Genomic DNA, 22,618 nt, shown 5'->3' on the forward strand with positions numbered 1-22,618 from the left:
TTTCTCTTCATTGTCAGAGAAAGTTGTCCCCGAGTGTAGTCACATGAACGAAGTGGCACCAAAGCTGCACACTCTCAAACTTACGCAATTGCCATGTGGATATTATGCATTCAGATGCATCACACGCATTTCACTACATATCTCGCAAGAACAGAAACTTCACCTCAAACTTTATCCCAGTGATATCTGAACCGATCCTGGTCCAAGCAACACGGGGCATATTTTATTTCATTTCGGCAAAGTCCAGGTAGATCGTACATGAAATCCGTACGGAAAGTTTCGAACTTTTGTGTTTGCACGTTGTACTTGAGAACGCGTAAAAAAATAAAATCGGTCTCGACCGGCTCTTGGTCACAATTCCCGCCTTTCAAATCGTCTCACTCGGACTAACGACAACGCCTCGTACAAGATCTTGGCGCTGCCATTTTTTTGTAAATGGTACTTATTTTTTGCAGTAACTTGATGTGTAGTAGAAAATGTACATGTCCGGTTTATCGCCTTGAGGCCCCACAAAGTCTTTGAATTCTATTAATTTTTGTCAGCTTCACAATCCCAGTCTCCGCAAATATAGCTTCTCTGGACCTTAACCTCCGGGAATATCAGCTTTCGCGAAGCTGGTATTCCTTATTTATTCAGTTCTTCCGCTTGCATTTGCAGGCTTTTATCTTCTTCGGCTCAGCAGATTGCTATTCTGCACAGCATAAGGCGCCTTATCTTAGGAGTTTACATGCTCAAGATTAGAGGGAACATGCGAGGGGTAGACAGGCTCTGATAAAGTCCTCCATCTTCCAAGAAAGGTAGGCCACGGACGAGCCTGGCGTATCTTTACGCAAATTGTCGGCTTATAGGGTCCAGCATGTGTTGCACGGAGGGGGAACTGGTAGAAAACGGATTTCCAGAAAGCCGCTGCGCTTTCCACGTAGTCATTTCTCTGTGCTTACAGGAACAACACGTGCGATACCTCTGACGGTGGATATCCAGAAAAAACAACCTTCATCACCTCACCTAATTACAAACTACTCTTGGAATTTGGAACCAGTGAAATTATTTGGGGTACATGACCGAAGCAAACAAATTCAACATAAAAAAACCAAGATCCTGGAGGAAGTAGCGGTTTGACCTGCCCAATCAAGTAAGCGTTTCTTTACCTGCCAAATGAAGCCTGTTCCACGCTTGAATTAGGTTGCCTTAAATTCGGCCGCATTGTGCTTCGTTGCTCAGGCAGCACGTAAACTTAAGAAATGCGCATAGCCCAGTTTTTTTAAAAAGGTTGATGAAATGCTAGCTCCTTACCACTATTACTGATTGAGAAACGTTTCGCAAGGGGCAATATTTCAAAAGAAACACGTGTGTTTTCATATACACCGACCTCCTTAATTTCGCAATGCCAGTAATTAATGATGCCTGTGAAACATTCTGCTCTGGGATACTGGCTATTTTAAATTTGTTAGTGGGAATAGGTGTAAAGGCAAAACAAAATGAATGAACTGTGATAGACTGAATTGACTGCATGGTATGGACTATTTATTAAAGGGATTTGTTTTTATGGACTCACTTTCTAATGCTGTGGATTATGTGCTTTTCATTAACAAGGGTGATTAGTGTGACGAAATGAATGCCTCAATAGAATAAGATACTTAGACATCGTTCAGTATTTTCTAGACGAATTGCACCCCTTTTTAAAATTAATGCTCATGAGTTTGGTACCTCTGATGACTACGGTGTTGTTGAGGAAGGATATGGTGCATACAGTGCATATCTTTTATTTTAATTTTTACTGGGGGATATCTTGAGGCAATAATAAGGTGTAATTACTTGGTTTGTATAGTTTCTTGACATTTGCATGAGCTATTCGAGGGTTTGCAAACTATAATTAGACGCCATAAGCTACCAGCGCCATGTCCGTACGTTTACATATATTATTCAAAAACAATCTCTCGGAGGTATATTTTAATTTAAAATAATAAAAAAAATCATCAAGGGACTCTATTGTAACAATTCCGGGCTGGTGTTTATTTTTTAGCAATATACACGCAGAACATGGTCTTTATTTATGCGAAATATCACTGTAGAACACTGATGTCGGGCCTTTAATAATTGAAAACACAATAAGGAGCTATTTTACGGCCGCTCAACACTCACGCTTAAAAAAATTAGAGAGAACGCATATTTGATGCTAAGTAGCAAGTATGAATTATAAATCTGACTTTTCATCAAGCTTGTTCCTGCCCATTTTATTTTCTTGTCACAATTATTCAGTGAGGTACACAAGGAGTATGATATAACAATTTAGCATCTAGGTGCTGTGTTTTCCGTTTTGAAGGGTCTATCGATTTCCGGTATTTCTGCAAACAGTCAATAGAAATCAAAACATATAGCAGCCGAAGACTTAAAACTTAGCTTTCTTCTCGATAATTCCCCCTGAGTTCTATGCATTCTATACACTGTTGACACAGAAAGCCGAAGGCGTGTTTGAACACGTCGGATGAAAGTCCTAGAAGATTCGCTATCACAGCACTTTAGACGTCCTCCGGAAGCGACTTTCATTTAGATAAATTCTTAGCTCAGGGAAAGGCCAGAAATCAGCAGATGTCCGATATGGGGGGTGAGGGGGGTGGTCAAGCTTAAATATCTTCCTTTTCGGCAAACATGACTTCACATGCGACCCCGAACGTGAAGGAGCGTTATCGCAGAGAAGATACCACGAACCGTAAAAGACGCCATGCAAGAAGTTTCGTAAAAAATACATTCACAAAAAAAAAAACAGGTTTGAAGAGTTTTAGCCTTAGCATAGACATAAGCAACAGTGCGAGGCATCAGACAATTTAAAACTTAGTTCGACGTGAGCGCGTTGGTGAAGTTAAATAGAAACAGAAGGAATAAACATAGGACGGACAGAACAACACCCGAAAGAGGTGTTGTTCTGTCCGTCCCTATGTTTATTCTTTCTGTTTTTATCAGACAATCTACATTGACATTTCCGAGAGTGCAGTCTTTTGTGTGTGAAAGCTAAATTGAAAGACATTTGGATTCTCAGCGATCATCACGCTATGATCCCGCTAAGTTTTTCCAGAAATTATTCTAAAGTAGTCCGAGTGAGAACTCTAAGAAACTAACATAAATCGTCAACATGTTTTCACCAGGCTACCGTATCCAAGAGCACACATACGACGCTGACGCCTGAGGTATGATGACCACCGCAAAACGGGAAGAGCCGAGGCTCCCGTACCAGGACTCACGATGGAGCTGGGTTATGGCCCTAGTCTGCTCTTGGTGCTTCTTTTGGACGCTCATCATCAATCGGTGTGGAGCAATCGTCTTCGTCACCATGATCTCTGAGATGGGTGCCTCGCGGGAGCTGGCGTCGTGGCCCTTCAGTCTTCTGGGAACTGTGTCACACCTCGTAGGTAAAGAGTACTTTCCCATTTTTCTAGCCATACTTCACATTTTGGCTAGAAATAAGGTACTGCCTACTAACGTAAATACGGCAGCCACACGAGCGGGTTTAAAGAAAGTTCTTGCTGCTTTCCAAGCGAAACGCCCCCCCCCCCCCCCTTTTTCTAGTCTGCTCATCAAGTGCATACGTCATTTTCATGACGTAATATTCCCATCAACGTTACGTTCCTTTTACTATAACAACTTTTGTAGCAACCTTTGCACACTCATTGAAAGTTGCGCCTGAAATACATCAGTACCTCGTGCACGAAGAGTATGAACAATTGATGCGTCGGGCGAGAGCGTTAATAATTGAACTACATAATTTCTGCTTTGACGTTCGCCGAGCTGCATTCATAAACCACAGCTATTGGCTCTGTGAGTGATTCGCGTGAGAGTAATATCACCCGCATTTTAAAGTGCGTAGGATGCTGGATTTGGTGACTACTGACTGATTGAGAAATGCAGGGCATGGCCTATAATGATCATGCTTGTTGGTGATTCGTCTTTCGACGTTGTTTTCTGCTGATGCCGCAACCTAATTGTCTGCGAAGTGTTAATAGGTTGCCCAAGACTCGCTACGCCCGGAGTTTCTTCAGTTGTCAGTTACAATAGCGTGGAGAGTGAAATCGCAGTAAAAAGTTGTCTTCCTCTGCAGGGCCTGTCTGGGGCGCTCTTGTGAAGCTCTTCCCTCTGCGGACCGTCGCTATCGCCGGAAGTGTGCTGGCGGCTTCGGGAATTTTCTTCTGCGTTTTGTTTTACAACGTAACGGCGATGATAATTGGTCTGGGCGTTATCACAGGTGCGTGACATTTTTGAATAACCGAGAATCTAAGGCGCATTGTTATCATCGTAACGAGTCGGCTGTGATCATGTGACTGACAATGTAGAAAATGTATCGATGATTTGTATTAAATACTTAATTTAATAGATCGGAACAGAGCCGTTGTGGCTGGATGCTCGTTCAATGGAAGTCAGGAATCAGCGCCCGAGCGCAGCTGCTCGTGCCCGTGTGCGCCCAGTCACAGTGCCCGTTGCGTCATACACAACATCCCTCCAAGCACAGACGTATGGTCCCCATAGCGGTCTGGCGGGCGTCTAGTTTTTGGTGGATGGATCCTATGTGGGCCAACTGCTACATTTCCGGGATCTCCACCTGCTGTGTCGCCTTGCGTAGGAATATTGCCGCCCACAGGGCCGAGAAGGCAACGCTTGGTCACGGTCTTCTAGAAGATTCCCGGTTATTCTCGCAGCAGACGTAACTTTCCCTCTGCTTTGTTATTCTCGAAAGTGCCAGTTCATTCTCGACCCGAGAGCGCGACGCTCGAACCTTCTTTGCCGAACTTTCGAGATAGTGACGCACGGTAGATAAGCAGCTGCCCGCGACCTTGTCGAGTATACAGGACGCCATCCACGCTGTGCACAAATTTCTGACCAATTCGGGGCTGAACCTCTCCAGAGATAAGACAGCCTGGATGTCCATACGGGGGAACGGACTCCACTTTCGCCCACCAGACATCAAGTTGGCAGGAGAAAGAATCACACGCGTAACAATGCAGCGGTTCTTAGGAATCATCCTCACAGACAGAGTGCGATGGGCACAAGCCGCGGAGGCGACCATCACAACCTGCAGGCCGGCCACGAATGCTGTCCGCCGCATGACTGGGGTCACATGGGGCTGTACAAAACGAACCATACTGGCCGCCCAGACAGCGCTCGTCACGTCAAGGATACTGTACAGGCTGCCCTACATGTCCCCATCCCCGACGGACCTGGAGAGATTGGAACAACTGCACCGCCAGGGACTTCGCACGGCGTTGGGGATCCCGAAGGCTGCCAAGAACATCCTGGTCCTCCAAGAAGCGGGGTTAGAGTCGCTCGAGAGGTAGTCTTGGGAACGAAGCCTCTTCCAACTGGCACGACTGTCGACAACCCACCCAGGTAGATGGTTCCTGCGTAGAATTCGAGTCGCGGACCCCCTAACGATGCCACAGAGCGAGTCAAGGGCACCACCATGGGAAGTGCCGAAGATAACTAGTGAGGTGCGGATTAAGTACCTGCGCTCCAAACAAGACAAGCCACCCCTTGTCATCAAGGAATTAGTGGAGGCCCACCTCGAAGAACGTCACAGCGGAAAGCTGCAGATATACACTGACGGGTCGGTAAACCACTCACGAACCTCCAGCACGGCGACTTATCACATACCGAAACTAAGTCTGGAGTGGAATGGCAGACTCCACAAACCCACGTCGTCAACAACGGCCTAGCTGGTGGCCATGGAAAAAGCTCTCCTGGAGGCCGCCAAGTTGCCGCCCCAACCGATGGTCCTTCTCACGGACTCCCGGTGCGCCATCCGAAAGATAGCCAATGCCGAGACCGGAGACCCTGCAACGGCCGCTGCAAGGGAGGGCCTGGCTATCTTGGAAGCGCATGGCTCTTCAGTCTGTTTCCAATGAATCCCAGGGCACGTCGGCATCCAGGGAAATGAACGCGCGGATGACCTCACCGCGGAAGCGCATCAGTTCCCCCCCCCCCCCCCCCCCCCCCCCAGGTCCCCACACCTGCACACCCGCAACAGGCAGCTCTCGATGTCCGCTGGCATCTCCTGTGGGAGAAGCCGGAGAAATTTTTACCCAAAGGCACCTTGACCGGTCTCTCCCGGGCAGCGGAGACACTGGTGTGACGACTACGGACAAATACGGCATACACAAACGAATTCCTTGCTAAAATGGGAAAACGGCAGAGCTCAAGCTGTCTTCAATGCAGGGCAGAAGAGACGATCCACCACATCATCTGCGTCTGCCCGACATACGAGACACAACGGGAAGCGCTGCGTCAAAGGGGTTAAGGAGGGCACCCAGATGACAACAGACAGCTTGCTCTTTCCCAACGGGCCCAGACGAAAGTGCCGGAAGATTTTCAAGGCATTGTTGGCTTTCCTACGACACACAGAACTGACTGAGCGCCTGTAGCCAAAGTAGGCCCAGGCTCGTGGTTTCTCTTAGTGCATTACCCCCGTTTTTTTTTTTTTTAGCTTTATTGGAGCTCGTCACCTGCCCAGGCCAGCACATCAGAGCTAGGCTAACCTAGGAGACGTTGAACCCAACAAACCACCACCACCACCACCACCACCCTTGTCGAGTCAGTCTCAGTCTCGCTCGCGCTCTCTGTTTTGCCGCCGAATCGCCGCCTGCTTTTCTGCTGCCTCGACGCTCTTTCGTTACTTATTTTTGATTGGCACAAGTTCGCCCATTAAACCTTTATTTTCAGTTCACTGTTCGCCTTCTCGTCGCCTTCATTCGTGACAATATCTTGTTGGAGAATAGAGACATGAGTGCCATCGGAAACGTTGATTTACCACGCTGCAGGCGAAGTCGATGAAGAAGAACGTCTTCAGGTATAGTTTTAGATGCCGCCCAATTCTCCGCCAAGCTATTTATATTAGTCAAAAGGAATGACCATTTCTTTTCACGAGTGTGCCGTTGATCCACCTTGGGATCCCCCTGAGAATGCCAACAGCCACCGGCTGTTCTTCCGTGAAGCTTCTGGATGCAGGTATCGTTTCTTGTGGTTGTTCATCTTCCGTCTCTGCTGGAGGAATCCGCCTGCTTATGTTTGTAGCACGGCGGAACATCTTACAAGCACGCGTCCTTCCGGTCGACCTAGATACCGCTCTATGTGGCTCATAGATAAATATTGCAACGATCAAGGATAGGAGACCTTCATTGTCCTTCACCAACACTTGTTTTAATTCCTACACCATGCACTTGACTTAGCCATTTGTAGCGGTGTGGTACGAAGCGCTAGTTGATGAACGAATTGTATATTTTTTTCCATTGAAGTCTATAATTTCGCTTGACACGCCACTGTGCCGTTGTCGGACTCGGACACAACCTTCCGTGGCAGTCCGAACGGGGCAAAGAAAGCTCGGAGCTCTTGAATGACTCCTGCGGAGATGGCTGAAGTCATGTAGCGCACTTCTAGCCACTTCGTGGATATGTTTACGGCGACGAGAAATATAACCCCGCTCCCCTCTCAAAGGATCCGCGAAGTCCAGATGTATTGTATCCCAGGGCTGAAATGGATGATTCAGCGTTGGAGGAACCCTGTTGGAAACCGGTCTGGCTTCCTGACAGGCAGAATAGTTGCCAACCGTGTTCTCAATGTATTTGTCGATGGCTGACCACCGCAAGAGTTTGTCAACAATTCATGGACACAATTCCCTTGTGTCTTGTGTGCAGAAGTTTCCTTGCTTCATGACGCGCAGCCGTTGTAATTGCATTTCTGGACCCCCAGATCAGACATACTCTCTGTGTTCCCAACTTCGTAAAATGCATAAATCTCGCTTCTTTAGCTTCTGAAAAGTTAATTACTGCACCGCTCGGTAGACACAGGAAAGTACTGGATCCGCTTTTGTAATTTCTGCGATCCTACTGGTGGTGAGAGGTGAACCCATTGTCGCCTCGATCATCAGGATATCTCCAGGAGAACATGGTAGACGACTCGACGCGTTCGCGTTTAGGTGTTTCTTTCCTTGTCTGTAGACTAGGTGGTAGTCATATGCTGAGGACTTAACGTATCAGCGTCCCATTCTTGAAAGAGGACCTTGGATACTGACTTCTGGGAACTTAGGATAACAAGCGAGGGTTGATGGCCAGTGACCTGACCGCCTAGCGTGTAGCGATGTGTTGGTGGAAATGAATGGCTCCAGAAACCACCGCTAACCCTTCTCAGTCCAACTGCGAGTAGTTCAGTTGAACCTTCGCAAACGCGATGGGAACCTCTCTGCCTTTTTGGTCAACCTGGGACAGGACTCCTCCAACGCCGTACGGTGAAGCGACGCAGGACAAACGAAGTGGTTTTGATTCATCGTTGTGAGCCAAAGATGTTCTGGTTAGCACGAACTCTTCTAGGGTTCTGAAGACAGCAGCGTGCAGTTTCTTCCATTTCCAGGTCACCTTCCCCAATACCCTGTGTAGATCGCAAGTCACTGTTGCTTTGTTTTTCATGGATAGATCGTAAAAAACCAGCATTCCAAGGAATGACTGCAGCGTGGCTATCAAGGTTGTTTCGGGTAACCCTTTGCTTGCCTTCAGCTTGTCTTCTGTTGCTTGTCTGTAGCCTGCACTCTAAAAAAATGGTATTTTCGTCTACCTCTTTTCACATATACGAAACCCCAAAACTTTATTTGGGTGTACAGCACGCTGACATTAAACTGACTGCTCCAACTTTTGCAAGAGGGTTCATGACGGAACGTATTAAACAAGTAAGGTACGTATCAAAGTCTACAAAAAGAAAAAAAAAACAAAAAAACACAGAGGTTTTGCAGTTGAGCCAAGAAAACGCCAATAACTTTTTTGCAAACAGTCACACTTAGATTAGCTATTTTGATAAGTTGTACAATTCGGCTATCAATTCTCTCGTAAAATTTGGTAGCGTTAGTACAACGTCAATGCGCTGTTCATCTAACTGAAGTTTTGGGGTGTCGTATATGTGACAAGGGGTGTAAGAATATACTCTATGTTTAGAGTGTGTGGTCTGTAGAGTCGTGCACAAAATTGTGCTACAGGAGCCGCCGATATGCATTAAAGAGGGAAGGCACAAGTAGTCTGCCCCACTTGACCTTACGAGTGTAAGATGAACTCGCGATAAAATAGCCGGCATCTTCCGAGGAGATTCAGGGTCTTCAATATATTTCTGCAGAACGCCCGCTCTTGCCATGATAACTCCATTGAGCATATAATATCTGAGTGCCTGCCGTCTTACTGTTTTCTGTAGACATCCGCGAAAGTGCTTGTTGGGAGACATCGGATCCGTTATTTGAAAACCTTCGGTTTATTCATTAAAACTATAGGGCTCAGGGATTTCTTGTTTTTTTTTACGTTAGATTCGGAGGAATGTCCTCAATATCTATTTTATATTACACAAACGGGCTGTCTGTCTGATAAAACCAGATATCGCCCGAAAAATGTGTTTGTTATATGTCGAGCTCCTTAGAGCTTCCGGTTTCGCACTCCGCTCATGGAAGAACGTCACGTGAGTAATGCATTAGCGATCAGCTGATCTCCCCACTGATTGAACCCCAGCCAAGTGCTGACGCAACACTGGTGTCCAATATGTGCACCGCTCTGTCCTACAGTAGGTCGCATAAAAATATTACAACCGTGGCCTTGTTCGGCATCATTCACACAGCAGCGTTTGGCTACGTTCCGCTGGCAGTGCAGCCCATTTTATTTGGGTGAATCCGAGTCATAATGCGTGATAACACAAATAGAACAACGCGGGACACGTTTAGGTTTTCGAACGCCTAGGAACAAAACTATGAAGTGAGATATAGCAAATCTTGAAACTAGATGCAACTAATACAGCCCCGGTCGACTGGCATTTCTGAACTTAGTTTGCTGCATGACAACCTACTTCTTGACTTGATCACCAAGCACCAAGCGAACCACGAATGTTCAAGTGACTTTTGGGCGTATACCTCGACTTAAGTCATCATAAGTCATACACTCCAAAACGCCTGGTGCGTCTGCTTTACGGCAAACACTTGGATAGGCAAATCGCTGCCATTCATTGAGGGATTTTCGGTGAATGACGAGGATGAACATATTCTTAGAGTAGAGGTGTGCGAATGCTGGTTTCAATCAAGCAGCGCAATGTAATCCCCACACTGTTAAAAAAAATCGGTTCTTTTGGTTTTTTCTTTTTCTGCAAATGCAATGACGCATTGGTATTTGATTCGAACCGTAATTCGCATACCCCTAGTTTCGAGCTTAAATACCGCTTTGTGCTATTAGGCCAAAAAAGTCGCTTTACATGTCTAAGTAAAGCTCCTTAATAAAGGCGTGTTTTGCAAGTACCACCAACCACTGTTCTGGAAACGCGCAAGACACGTGCCGCGAGCGGGTGCTCCACCGTGGCACCTGTCTTGGATCTGAACAAATTCTAAACAAATCGGAACGTTCTGAACATGTATGGATCTGAACAAATTCTAAACAAAACACGTTCACACTAAAAAAAAACAAAAAAAAAACACTAACACTGATGTTATACCTTGAAATACATAATTACGCGTCTAATCTTTATATGGCATGGTGAGCTAAATTTTATTTACAAATACAACAGTATTATCTACTGGCGAACTCAACCTGCAGGAATCTGGTATCTTTGGTTTAAAGTAGATGGATTTCACTTTAGAGACATGACACGTCGAAGGCGTCTTTTGTGAGGTCTTTGGCCGAATTCGTAAACGAAATGCATCTAGGCTGGCACTGCTTCTTTGCGCCTATCTTAATCAAGGTGTATTTTATTTGCTCGAGGATGTCAGACTTATAAAACGGAAACGAGTACGCTTTAGGTTTTGTATCATGCTCTAAGTGAGCTGAGTTTGACATGGTTCTTTTTGTTTTAACGGTACATCTATGAAATGTGGCCTGGCCTGTGGCAGATTTAATATGTAAGGCGCTTTCGCGGTTCACAGCCCCTGGTAGCAGCCGTCTGAATGTTTGTATCCTCATTTTGCGTGCTTTCGAGCTTTGCCAATTTACGCTTACTTTCCTTTCGCAGTTTCTGACTTATTACATTCACTCTTATGGTTTTTTTTATGACAAGGAGCTTATCTTTGTGGCTTATCTGGTGTCGGAACTCACATGCGTCGGTCAGCTGTGTGGCTTTCACAGCAGTCGTTACATCTATAATAATAGTTTATTTACCATATACATGTATATATGGTGGGAGCTGGGGAAAAAAGATTACAAGGAGCTTGACTGGTCCCCAGCCCCCTCACAGGAACACAGCGGTGTCGAAAGTTATACAAAGCAAAGATTATACAAAGCAAAGAACTCCACTAATGCAAAACAGGAATAAAAAGTATTAAAAAAAAGAAAGAAATGCAAACTCTGGGCCGAAAATGCCAACTAGATATCAGCCACACACAACAACGAAGAAAATGGACTTGAAAAATACAAAACCAAAAGTGAACACAACAATATTGCAAAGAAAATATTCACGAGTCTCACGTGGGGTTAAAGATACTATATCAACATTGGAATGCGAGAAAGTTTTGAGCAGTGTAGGCAGGGTTCTTCTAATCATCTGAAGGCCGTAACCAGTACGCGATGTATCTATTATCCAAGGGTCAGGGTGACGAAGGGCATGTGTTTACGGTTTTTTTCTGAGGGAAACTTACTTGTAACGAATTTGTGTTTCACCGAATTCGTCACAAGTGACGGAATAGCCCGGAAAAACTGCTCTAAGCAAAACATCTAGATCACTTTATCGTGATCTCCGAAAACGTTGGTGTGCTTCAGCCATTCCACCATGTTCACTCGCAAGGTGTAAGGGAAGTCAGCATAGGACTGGCTTGGTTCCTTTTTCCTATTTCTGAACTTGTATGGAGAAGCCTCCTCAGACAATCTTTACATTTCGAGCAGGTTCGCCTTCACACAGACATAGTCAGAAATTTGCTCATTTGTGAGTCTATCCATAACTTCTGCAACTTTGCAAGGCAACAACGCCAGAAGTAAAAATGACCGTGAGTCATTTCTAAAGGAAATATGTTGACAGACTCGCTCAAAATAACTAGAAACAAGGCGATGTTGTTTCCAAACTTAAATGGCTGCATTAACTACCTCATCTGAGATCTTTCCCTTCCACTGGCAAAATTATTAGTGTTAACGCTCAAAACTCGGCACTCAAGTTCTAACCTTCCGAGCGCTAGGTCTTCTCGTCTGAGGTCCGCTTGCCTTTCATGTACTGCTGTCTCACTATCCGCTTGTAAGTTTAATCACTCTCTCCCGCCCTCTTTCTCAATCTCTCCGCTCCTAGACCTCTCAAAAATTTTGCGTCTTGCCGCTCCTCGGCTTTGTGAATCTTTCTTTCTACGATATCATTCCGCAGACCTTGCATTTGACTTTTATCGGTAGTTTTTACTATTTCTGAAACTAGACGTGGCTTTCTAAAGCTCTTGGAATAAGAATCTCAGGCCCTTTAGCAAGCTCCAGGAGCACCTCTTTTCTTAGCTTAAAAAAATACATTGTGAGATAACGATTACCAAACTACAAAAAAATACGAACTTCAAAAACACACTCTTCATAAAACCTGCGCTCATGCGTCGTATGGCACGCAGCGCTCAAAATAACTTGAAAACCTCAGCAAAATCTTTCTCACGAAATCTTTTCCGATGTTTAGCTCACCTTTGGCTGAAAGGAATCCTACGGGAAACTCACAAAAAAGGCAAAACAATGCAGGATTCTAAAGACACATTGAAATTTCCTTAGAATTTCCTTAAACGCATGTCGAACTGCTTTTTTTAAAGAGTAGTCGCGTAGCTACCAGGCCGCACAAAATTTGCAGCTTGCGTCAAAATATGTTCCACAAGACCTGGCTCTGCTCCAGAAGAAACACAGTAGGTCGTTGAGGTGCGTCAGCTTTATCTAAACGGTTAGCTTCCAAAACCTTCCCCTTGCGGTCTTTACTGCCTTTCAAATTCCAAGAGCCAAGTAGCTTTGCAGAGCTGGGAACGACCATGAAAACTGGGCAGCTCCCCGAAATAACGAGCCCAATACTCGTGAAACCCGGCCGCCCGATCTCTGCCCTTCCGGCCGTCTTACCAGCCAAATGTCAGCGACGTCGTTCCGATGTCCGCTGAATGACCAGGCACCACTGACGGCTGAACATTGGGCCGTGCTGACGCGCTGGCTGAGGGCGCTCATGGACGCTCGACGCCGGCTCACACCTCTTCTTCCTCAGCTGGAGTGTAGCCGCTGCGCTCATCCAGGCCAGGAAGGATCCCACCGCTGCCACCAGATGTTAAGGGCTGGGGGACGGACAGGCTGGAAACCGGGCTTGGAATATATGGATAACCATGTTTTAATGGGACATGATGTGATGGTAGCGTCTCGTTGTGAGTCTCATTCCGTCTCCGCCGCGCGAGTCTGCGGGTATACAGTCGCAGCGACGTACGATGTTGCGTCACCGGCGGGATCCGGGTATGATCGGTGGTGACTGCTGACTTCGATGGAGGTGAGGTCAAACAGCCACAGTCAGTGGCCTGGAGGTTTTATGTCGCTGCAGGAGCAGCAGCTTCTCTTGATGTTGTAGAAAGAGGAAAGTGAAGACCCGTTGACTTTGGTTACTTCGGCCGAAGTTTGAAAGCCTTCTTTCCGGATCTTGGAGAGGGTGCGCCATGATTCGAGCACGGCCTCGTCAGGTTTGAAACATAAAAATAGTCGCTGACAGCTCAAGAAACGGAGAACGTGGCTAGTTCCGAGCATCCTTTCATCGTTCCACCACCAAAGAAATTGGGAACATTATCCGATATAAACTGCGTAAAACGAAGTAAGAAGTGCTGACACAATAAGCCACTTTTTGAGCTTGTAAGCCGTCAGTGGCTGTAGCTATCTTAGCTTGTTCGATACTTAAGCGGCCCGGACCGCCTTCCTCCTTGTTGACATAGCGGTAAAGATTTTGAGCAAGTTTACCGATCCCAAGGTGCAAGCAATCACATACCTATAATTTGATGCTTGTGTTGCACTACGAAACCTATGCAATCTTGTGCCTGTAAATAGCAAGACTAACCGAACACATATAATGAAATATTGTCTTTTTTTTCCCGACAGCCTTCGGACAAGGCTTGGTTTTTCCTTCTCTTCTTGTTGTTATCAACACACATTTTAAACGGTAAGTCATATCTTTAAAATTGCTAATAAAACCTTTGAATTGTTTTAGTAAGTCTAATAAAACCTGAAAAATGCATTTTGTAAAGAGTAAACGTTTTCGATTTACTGCAAAATGACTGAATGGCTTTTGATAGAAACTTTTAAAGTCGTATCTACTGAGAGTTTTTATCTGCTCTATATTTATGGAATGTTCAGACAGTCATGGACAAAAACGACTGTTTGGTGCTGCTTTTCATGATAAACGTTTGAATACCGCAATCATTGATGTTTCAAAATCCGACGGTATTAAGTGTACCAGAAATATATTTCCACTTAGACGTGTAGACGAGTCGTTATTTATTCAAATCAAATTTGGGGGTTTTACGTGCCAAACCAACGGCGGGCATCTGGCACGCCCCAGCGGAAGACTGAGGATTAATTTCGACCACCTGGGGATCTTTTGGCGTGGAACCGAAAGCACGGTTACACGGCGTCTTCTCCGCAATAAGCCTCCGTCAATTTATTTACTCGTAAATAGTAAGATTTCTGCGCGAACCAAGGAGTAGAAAATGCTAGCTTTTTGGTTCGTTTGGAAGCACCAGAGATGACTGAAAGTTTATTCATTCTGGGTTTTCTATTTATAAAGAGACATAGAACGATGCCGTCGTGTCTGATATTGGCTTCAGCCACCACCGGTTTGTTGTATCAGCAACATGACTTTCTCATCTTTTATATTCACTGCCAAATTGAGAACCGAAGAAATAAACTTCAATTGCTCAATTGTTCCGAACTTCAATTGTTCCTCCGACAACGCTTCGGTGTTTTGTGCACCTCGAGTCTGCCGAAGCGAGGCGGTACGCATGGAGCGCATGCTGAAGACCGGGGTTTAACACGCCTTGCCGTTCTTACTTTGTCAGAGAGACTGAAACTTGCTATGTGAACTGCTTTTTTCTTTGCATTCTTTAGGTATCGTGCTTCTGGTATGGGAATATGCTACACCGGAGGCACGCTGGTGTCTTTCGTGTTTCCACCACTCCTTTTGTACTTGCACGAGGCCTACGGGCTACGAGGAACACTCCTGATCCTGGCGGGCTGCAGCCTCAATGTAACGGCCGGCTGCCTGCTTGCCAACAAACCCAATGATCAACCACGCCCAAAGAGCCCGGTAGAGGAACCCCTGGACACAAACGAAGCATCTGGTGAACACGATACATCTTTGAAGTCAAAGGAAGTATTGGGAATCATGCGAGAGGAACTGTCCTTCCTCAAGAATGCCATGTACTTCGTGGTAGTGGCTACGGGCATTATGTACACGTACAGTTTTGCCATCTTCAATGTGACTATTGTGGACTTTGCCATCGGAAAAGGTTTGAGCAAATGGGAAGCAGCGATGCTCTTACCTTTATACGGGTCCGGGGATCTGCTAGGTCGCAACTTTTCAGGCCAGCTGTCGGACCGCAAGATACTTCAGAGGTAAGGATGTTGGCTTACTTATTTTTATTGCTTAGTGGCTGTCTCATCTGAAATAACTGAGGATGCGAGGAAATCTGACATAATGCATATTAATCTAGTCATTGGCATACATATGACTTATTCTTGTTTGTGATTTTATATCTGTGATTGTAAAAGGGGCCAAGGGTTCGTCTAGCTGTTTCCTGACAGCTTTTTTCCTTGGTCTCCTCCATCGATGCAACGTTGATGGTAATAGAATATGTTAATATTAGATATATATTTCGAAGATATACCTGTTTGTCCATATTAAATATTTTTTACGTCGCGTAATTCCCGGACGTACATAATTATTGAAAGGACGAATTACGCGTTAGCACACAATGTTGTGGTCGCTTTTGCTGCTACCGGGCGCTTTTATTCATTATTAATATCTGGCGCTCTTACGTAAGTATACCTTGTCAACATTTTGGTCATGAGGTGGTCAACATTAACAACACTTCGGGCTCTCATTTGTAATATGCTTTATCTGTATCTAGTGTCATATTCATTGAAATACTGCTTTGCTGTTAATGAGTCACCACGGTCAAGTCTTATATATGTGGATTTGGCGAGAAACGTGCACATTCAAAACATAATATAAAAGTCAATCTCGAGACACTGATTCATCGGGCCCTGGTATTGCAACTAAATAGCACATCTCTTGTATTTAAATCGCTTCATTTGGTCAAAACATGAGGCTACATATCACCTCTAAAATAGTTAGTAGCTCGCTACAATGCAACTCAGAGCAGAGTGGAGCACATGTCAACCATATAAGATATAAGATACACCTATCCAAAGTGGTGTAATTTGTATTTAACTTGACTTATTGACCGTTCACGCCACATGCGAATGAACTACGTTAGAAATATCTCACGAAATAGTAGATTAAGGTTTTCTTGGGGGAAGTTAAAGGTTAGTCCAAAATGTGAGTTAACCGTCTGCTTAGTCTGCAAAGTGATACCTACAAATACTTTGCACATGTTCAAGTCATGCTTTGTCGCTATGCAGACCTCATTTGTAAGCGTAATTTTCGGAATCGTCCCTCGCAAAGTTCCTTCCGCAGATAGCAGTGATTTGTTCTTGAAGTGTTCTGCCTGGTAGATGCACGGGCCTTGTTTTGTAGTGTATTTCAAACTGTTTCTTACCCACAGCTACAGCAACCTGGTACTTATACTCAAACGAATTAAAGCAAAAAAGCTGGTTCAGACATTTGCTAGAGCATGTTAGCTACGACTGTGCTTGTTGCGCCCAAAACCCCTGCTGTATGCGGCAAGTGCACTCCTGCAACAAGTGCAAGAACTCAGACGAGCATGCCGGCTGGCAGAGCGACAACCACTTCTCCGCTGCCATCATCTGTTTCCGTCAAGCTTCCAAAAAGACAGGACGCGTTGACACTCAATGGTGTATCAGCAATCGTACAGGCAATCTTTTAGAGCATTCCGGTTTATTAATTTGTATTTTCCAATGACCCGGCAGAATAATAAATCTGTGATGTACGAGACAACAAAGGCAGAAACAGTGGAAGCGACCTTAATCTTTAAAGCCATACAATGCATAGAATGCAGAATTTATGAGCGCCTGTTTCAATTATTTCGAAGACATAGGTCGGTCGTCCCGGGAGTTAAAAACGTATATTTTTTTAATACATTTTGAGGAAACAAATTTAGTGTGACACGTGACGATGGAAGGACGAAGGCGAGGGAAGGCAACTGGGGAAGGGGAGAGGGCACTGTAAGACGGTGAGGAGATGGATCGGAAGAGCGAAGGGAGGAGAGAGGAACGGGGGAACTGAACTGCTGTGCCACATACGGTAATTAAGGAGGGGGAGGGGGAGGAGGGAGAGGAGCAAGGGAGAGGGAAGATACTGTGGGAGAGAGAGGGAGAGGTGGGGGAGAATGGTGGATGGAGGAAGAGGTAGGTTATTGGAGGTAGGTGGAAAGGGAGGGAGGTTTAAGGAATTGGATGATTGTGGGGATAGAGGGGAGAGGGGTTCAAGGAAAAGGGAGGGATGGGGACGGCACCCTAGGAGGGGAACGACTGGGGAGAAAGAGGAGGGCGAAGGAGAAGAGGGGTGGGGAGAGGGAATCAGTATATTTACCCCCAAAATTTTTGCGGGGAAATCAAATTGGTGTATAGGTCACGTGGCGTCGATTTGTTCCCTAAATTTAGCGGAAAACGCACGCACGGACAGACAAAATCTTTGTATTGGGAGTTGCATTAAAAAATAAATTTCATCCTTTAATATAGCAGCCGTGTGGTTGAGGTTAACATTTCTGCTATCTCATGACCACGGCCGCGACGTCGCCGTACGTGTGGATGAGTCTTCTCTTCTGGGAGCGGCTGGTTTGCCATCGCGACGCATGGTGACAGTTTCACGCTCTAGATCACTTCACTTGTAGATCAATGAACTTATACCATGCTGGAGATACCTATGTTCATAACCAGCGCAATGTTTGTTTATGAGTGTAGCAACGGAACCCACGACCGGCATGCAACGCGCACCGATGCGTGACCGTTTTTTTTTTTTTTTCGCATTCCTAACGCATCTCCAAAGTTCAACCCCATGTAACTTCTCGCTTTGATAAGGAGAGATGTGCCCGGTGCTTCGCTGCTATGACAACTCGTCGTTCCAACCGGTTGCAGCTGGATTGCAGGCGTTCGCTGTAGTTGCGGTCACTCAGGGTGCAAGTGTGTGAATCAGCCTTAAAACCCGACAAAATGCTATTTTACTGCAATTTTAGTTTTTAAAAGATACAAAAAAAGGAACCTGCAATTTAGTTACTTGCTAGACCGATTCGTTACTTGTTTGGTTGCTGCTTGCATGTCACACGCAGTTTTAGCCTAGTGTTACCATATGCTATATCTGCCTGCAGCCCTGGCTGCGGTAGCCAGTGGTGACGTTTTGCTAAAACACCCTAATGATATGTCCACCATTGCTCACGCTCTGTCCACGCAGGAGGCACGTCATGACCATCTCGATCATGGGCGCATCAGCCGCTCTGCTCTCCGTCATCTACGCTAACTCTCTGGCACTCCTGGGGGCAGTCAGCTTTATGTTTGGGATGTTCAGCGGAAGCGCCGTCATCCTGCTGTCCATTTTGCTGGCAGAGTATTTTGGCCTTGAGCGGCTGGCCATGGCCATCGGTGTTTCTTCCTTCATCAATGGCATTGCCACTTTTCCCCGGCCTCTTTTAATAGGTAAGCAATCCCTTTGACTCGGTCTCTTTATTTTAGCTGTTAAGGTACTTTGCAAAGTTTATTAAAGGATTGGTAGGAATTATAGAGGGTGTGTAATTATAATTCCAGCAGATTAAAAAATAACTGTTTGGAAAAGTTAGACGAGTTCCGTCTTCACTATGTATTCATCAGGTTTTGTGGACATTCAACGACGGGAAAATCATCATGATAAGTTGACTGATAAACTAAACTTTGTTAATGAACTTTCTAATGATTGGTTTTAAGGGTCATGTTGCATTTTCAGTATTGACGGCAATTACAATTAGAGGTCAAACGAAGAGATAACACTTTCAAAAATTTAATAGATTTTGAGATATGAATTAATGAAATTTTGCGTTTATTATCCTGATTTAAAAACTTGACGCAAAAATCGCGCTGCAATTTCTGCCCTAAATCACGCTTAGAAGAATAACGTAGTGATTTTAGTCATATTGCGAATTGTGTCGTCTACGTACCCACCAAGGACACGCCGACAAGAGTTTGACATAATTGAAGCGGCTATGTCACTCTTCCTACCCTCAGTCTGGTCAGGGCTTGTGGCGCAGGTTTTTTGTGCAAGGTATAAATCGGGTTAAAGAACGGGAAATTTTATCAGTTATTATGTCGAAAACCATAGTATTTTTTGCAAGTTTTTTTAGTTGGGATGGCCTTTAACACCGATTGCCGTCAATACCGCAATTACAACATAACCCCTAAAACCAATAATAAAACATATTTTCACAGATTTTTCTTAATGAACCTACTTACCACTACGATAATCCCCTCATCTAATGTCCGTCGAGCCTGAAAATACATAGTGAAAACGACACTCATCAAACTATCAAGCCCTTTGTTAAAAAACAAAATTCGATTTAAAGTTAACACCTGAATTAAAATGCACACTCTGACCTATGTTCAATGAAAGCTGTCTCTGCCATGTGTTTCACATAAATGTAAGAACCAATGGAGTGTTCTAATGGAACAAACTTTTTTTGCGTCTGATTTAAATGGTTACGTTGGGACACACCTTGGTTTGAATGCTTAAAACAATACTTTAAACATACTGCGTTATTGCGTTACATATGCGTTACAAAGGGGAAACACAGAACCCTTTGAAATAAAGAGCGAACTCTTCAGGAATAGATATAGCAGCGAATGATGTTAGTAGCAGCTTCCTTGAAATGACGAATATTTCGCATTTGTCAGTATCTTTAGCGTCTTGCTTACTGTTAATAGTTGTATGTGAGAGATTTAAAGAAACGCTTTTATATAAACCACTCCGCTGTTCTCCCCCAGCGCGCTGCCATCTTTGTTTGCTGGGCTGCGGAGCGCGTTCTGAGTACGCGCAGTGGCGCTTTTCTGTGGAATATCAGGCACCACTCGCGGCTACACAGCCCAGCTGCTCGGCTCTTTTTGCTTTGGTGATAAGTGCCGGAAAGGTGTATTCTTTCCCAGATGAACTCCCAGAAAGTATGGAACAGCCAAAATACAAAACTGTTACTTGCGAGTTTCACTGAGTGCGTGTTGTCTTACTTTATTTTGTTCCTACCAGGATTTTATCGAGATCGTGGGAAGTCATACGATGGCCTCTACATCCTGCTCTCTCTGGTTACGTTTGGAGCCAGCGTCGTCTGGTGTATCGAATGTTTCCGCCAATGGGTGAATACCAGAAGAAGAAAAGAATCCAGGTGCCGGAAGGGTGAAGCAGTTAAAATAACAGAAGAACACACCGGCTTGTAATTAAGACAGTTGGGTATGTGCAATAAGATAGAAAATAAATTGGATCGCAATGTGAAAATGAGCTCTTGTGCACTTGCATATGTATTAATTACTGAAAGCGCGTATTTCACTGCACGGATTTGTGTAAAGCATTTACCTGTGTGCATAATAAACGCTAATGTTAATTGAATGGAGAGTACTTGAGAGTACTCGGTCATGCACGATTAAATACTTAAAAAAATGACTATTGAAGCAGGCGAAATAAAGAGATGACAAAACTACATAATTGACAATGAAACCAGTCGTGTATCTTAATTCATCTTTTATATATTAACCAGTTGTAGTTTGCCGACACACTGTGAAAAACAGGAAACGGAGTCACATATCCGAAAACGTGTGTTCTTTGAGTGGTGGCATATTCAGAACACGCTGGGGAACATTAACAGGTCTCTCGATGCCTTACGATCTATTTATGTCCAGGGCTTGCCTCATGTTAACAAAACATTAACTCGGTAGAAAAGGAAGAGGAAGTCGAAGCTCTCGCTGCCCCACTCCATTTAGTCGGAGTCACAAAGAAGGAGTCAAGTTGACCCCGCAACGTTGGGAACTGATTGTTTCTGAGCTTTTGGTGTGAGATTTCTTTGTTTCGGATTGTTTCCCCAAACCAGACAGATTCCTGTCGAAGATGTTTAGTTTCACGAAATGTTAAGATATCGTCAGTCTAAGAAATGTGGAAGCAACGACCCTTCTCAAAGCGCCAAGGGTTGGGGAAAGTTAGGTGAATAGCGGAATTCGACAAATAGCGGATTGGTTTAAAAGGCATCTAACTATTTTTAGTGCTGTGGCGAGGCGTTACTAACAACGATAATGATGGGGGACCAGGAACAGCCGTAGCTACGCTCTTGCGCGTAGTTTATGCGGTAAGATAATCTACAATGTGGTTAAAAGCGCAAGAACATCATTGATCTCCAAGAAAAAATTTTAAAAATATTTCGAATTTATTATAGAAATATGAATACCAACAAGATCTGCCCATGCAGCTGATAATAAAGGAATGAACAATTGAAAAATTGTGTAGATATGGAAACCTCTTAAAGGTTATTTTTATAATTTTATAACTATTTATATTTTGGAACTTAGTACACTTTTATACAGAACCGAACGTAGATATGGTTCCCCCTGGGGTTCTCTAAGTCAATATGACTTTCAATTTTTTTTTTATTTTACAGCGTGGATGATTACTCATTATAGAATATCACGTACAAATGAATGTGTATGTAAATAGTTCTGATTAAATATTCATGAAAGCTATAGTCCTTACTATGCACGAACAATATAAAGAAGCAACGCTGTCAGTATCTTGGAATTCTATTTATTGGAGCAGTGAAAAAGGTTAACACCACAGATGTGCTACATTATTGCTTGTGTTAAAGTGGTCAAATGTTCCTTAGGCGCATAAAATTAGCTGAAAGGTGTCATCTCCTACTGTGAATTCCCATTGAGAAATGAACCTGCAAAACCAATTTGTCAATAAACATTTCTTTAAAGATATAAATTACTCTAATATGATTGTAAAATATCTAGTCTCTTACCTGTACTACAGGGTTTTTGTAAACTTCCGGAATTTTCACACATAGGTTAGCTTTCCACACCTTTAATTTGGAGAGTGAACTACAAATACAATTTGTTAGAGTAGATTTAAGCTACATTATTTGTTAACATGATCAAATTCCCTTTATAGTACCAGAGTACCCGGTCAAACTGTCCAAGAACATAAGTTTAGGTCGAGCTTCATTGTCGTCCTTCTGATTTATTTATTTACTATGTGGGAACCATGGGGTTCCCTCTATCCCTATCCAGGCCTAGCTTCGAGCAGGCCGGGGGAGCCGTCGTCACCAATGGCGTCGGCCTCCCGGATACAAGGAACCACGAGGCCGAATTCCCCGAAGGGGCCGGCTCTCCCTTGCCCATTTGGGATGAACGCGCCTTCGGCACACCCTTGAGAGCTATGATGGACGCGACTGCTAGTGGCCTCCCCGAGCGCGTCCATTCTCCGAGGCTACATAAGCTGGCCCCGAAGGTGGGCCAGGGGGCTC

General features: G+C 44.6%; 1 protein-coding gene across 1 annotated transcript; it reads left to right on the forward strand.

Annotated features, from left to right (window-relative positions):
• The first annotated feature begins 742 nt into the window (after positions 1 to 742).
• Positions 743 to 20,579, forward strand: LOC8039975 (monocarboxylate transporter 13-like). Its single transcript, XM_040213441.3, has 8 exons — positions 743 to 797; positions 944 to 1,132; positions 3,144 to 3,407; positions 4,094 to 4,237; positions 14,055 to 14,115; positions 15,060 to 15,566; positions 18,544 to 18,785; positions 20,356 to 20,579. Exons 3-8 carry the CDS (start codon positions 3,188 to 3,190, stop codon positions 20,541 to 20,543), a joined length of 1,362 nt encoding a protein of 453 aa, XP_040069375.1. The 5' UTR covers positions 743 to 797; positions 944 to 1,132; positions 3,144 to 3,187; the 3' UTR covers positions 20,544 to 20,579.
• The last annotated feature ends 2,039 nt before the right edge of the window (positions 20,580 to 22,618 follow it).

Source organism: Ixodes scapularis, unplaced genomic scaffold, assembly GCF_016920785.2.
Source record: "Ixodes scapularis isolate PalLabHiFi unplaced genomic scaffold, ASM1692078v2 PGA_scaffold1__304_contigs__length_218370807, whole genome shotgun sequence".
NCBI lineage: Eukaryota > Metazoa > Arthropoda > Arachnida > Ixodida > Ixodidae > Ixodes > Ixodes scapularis.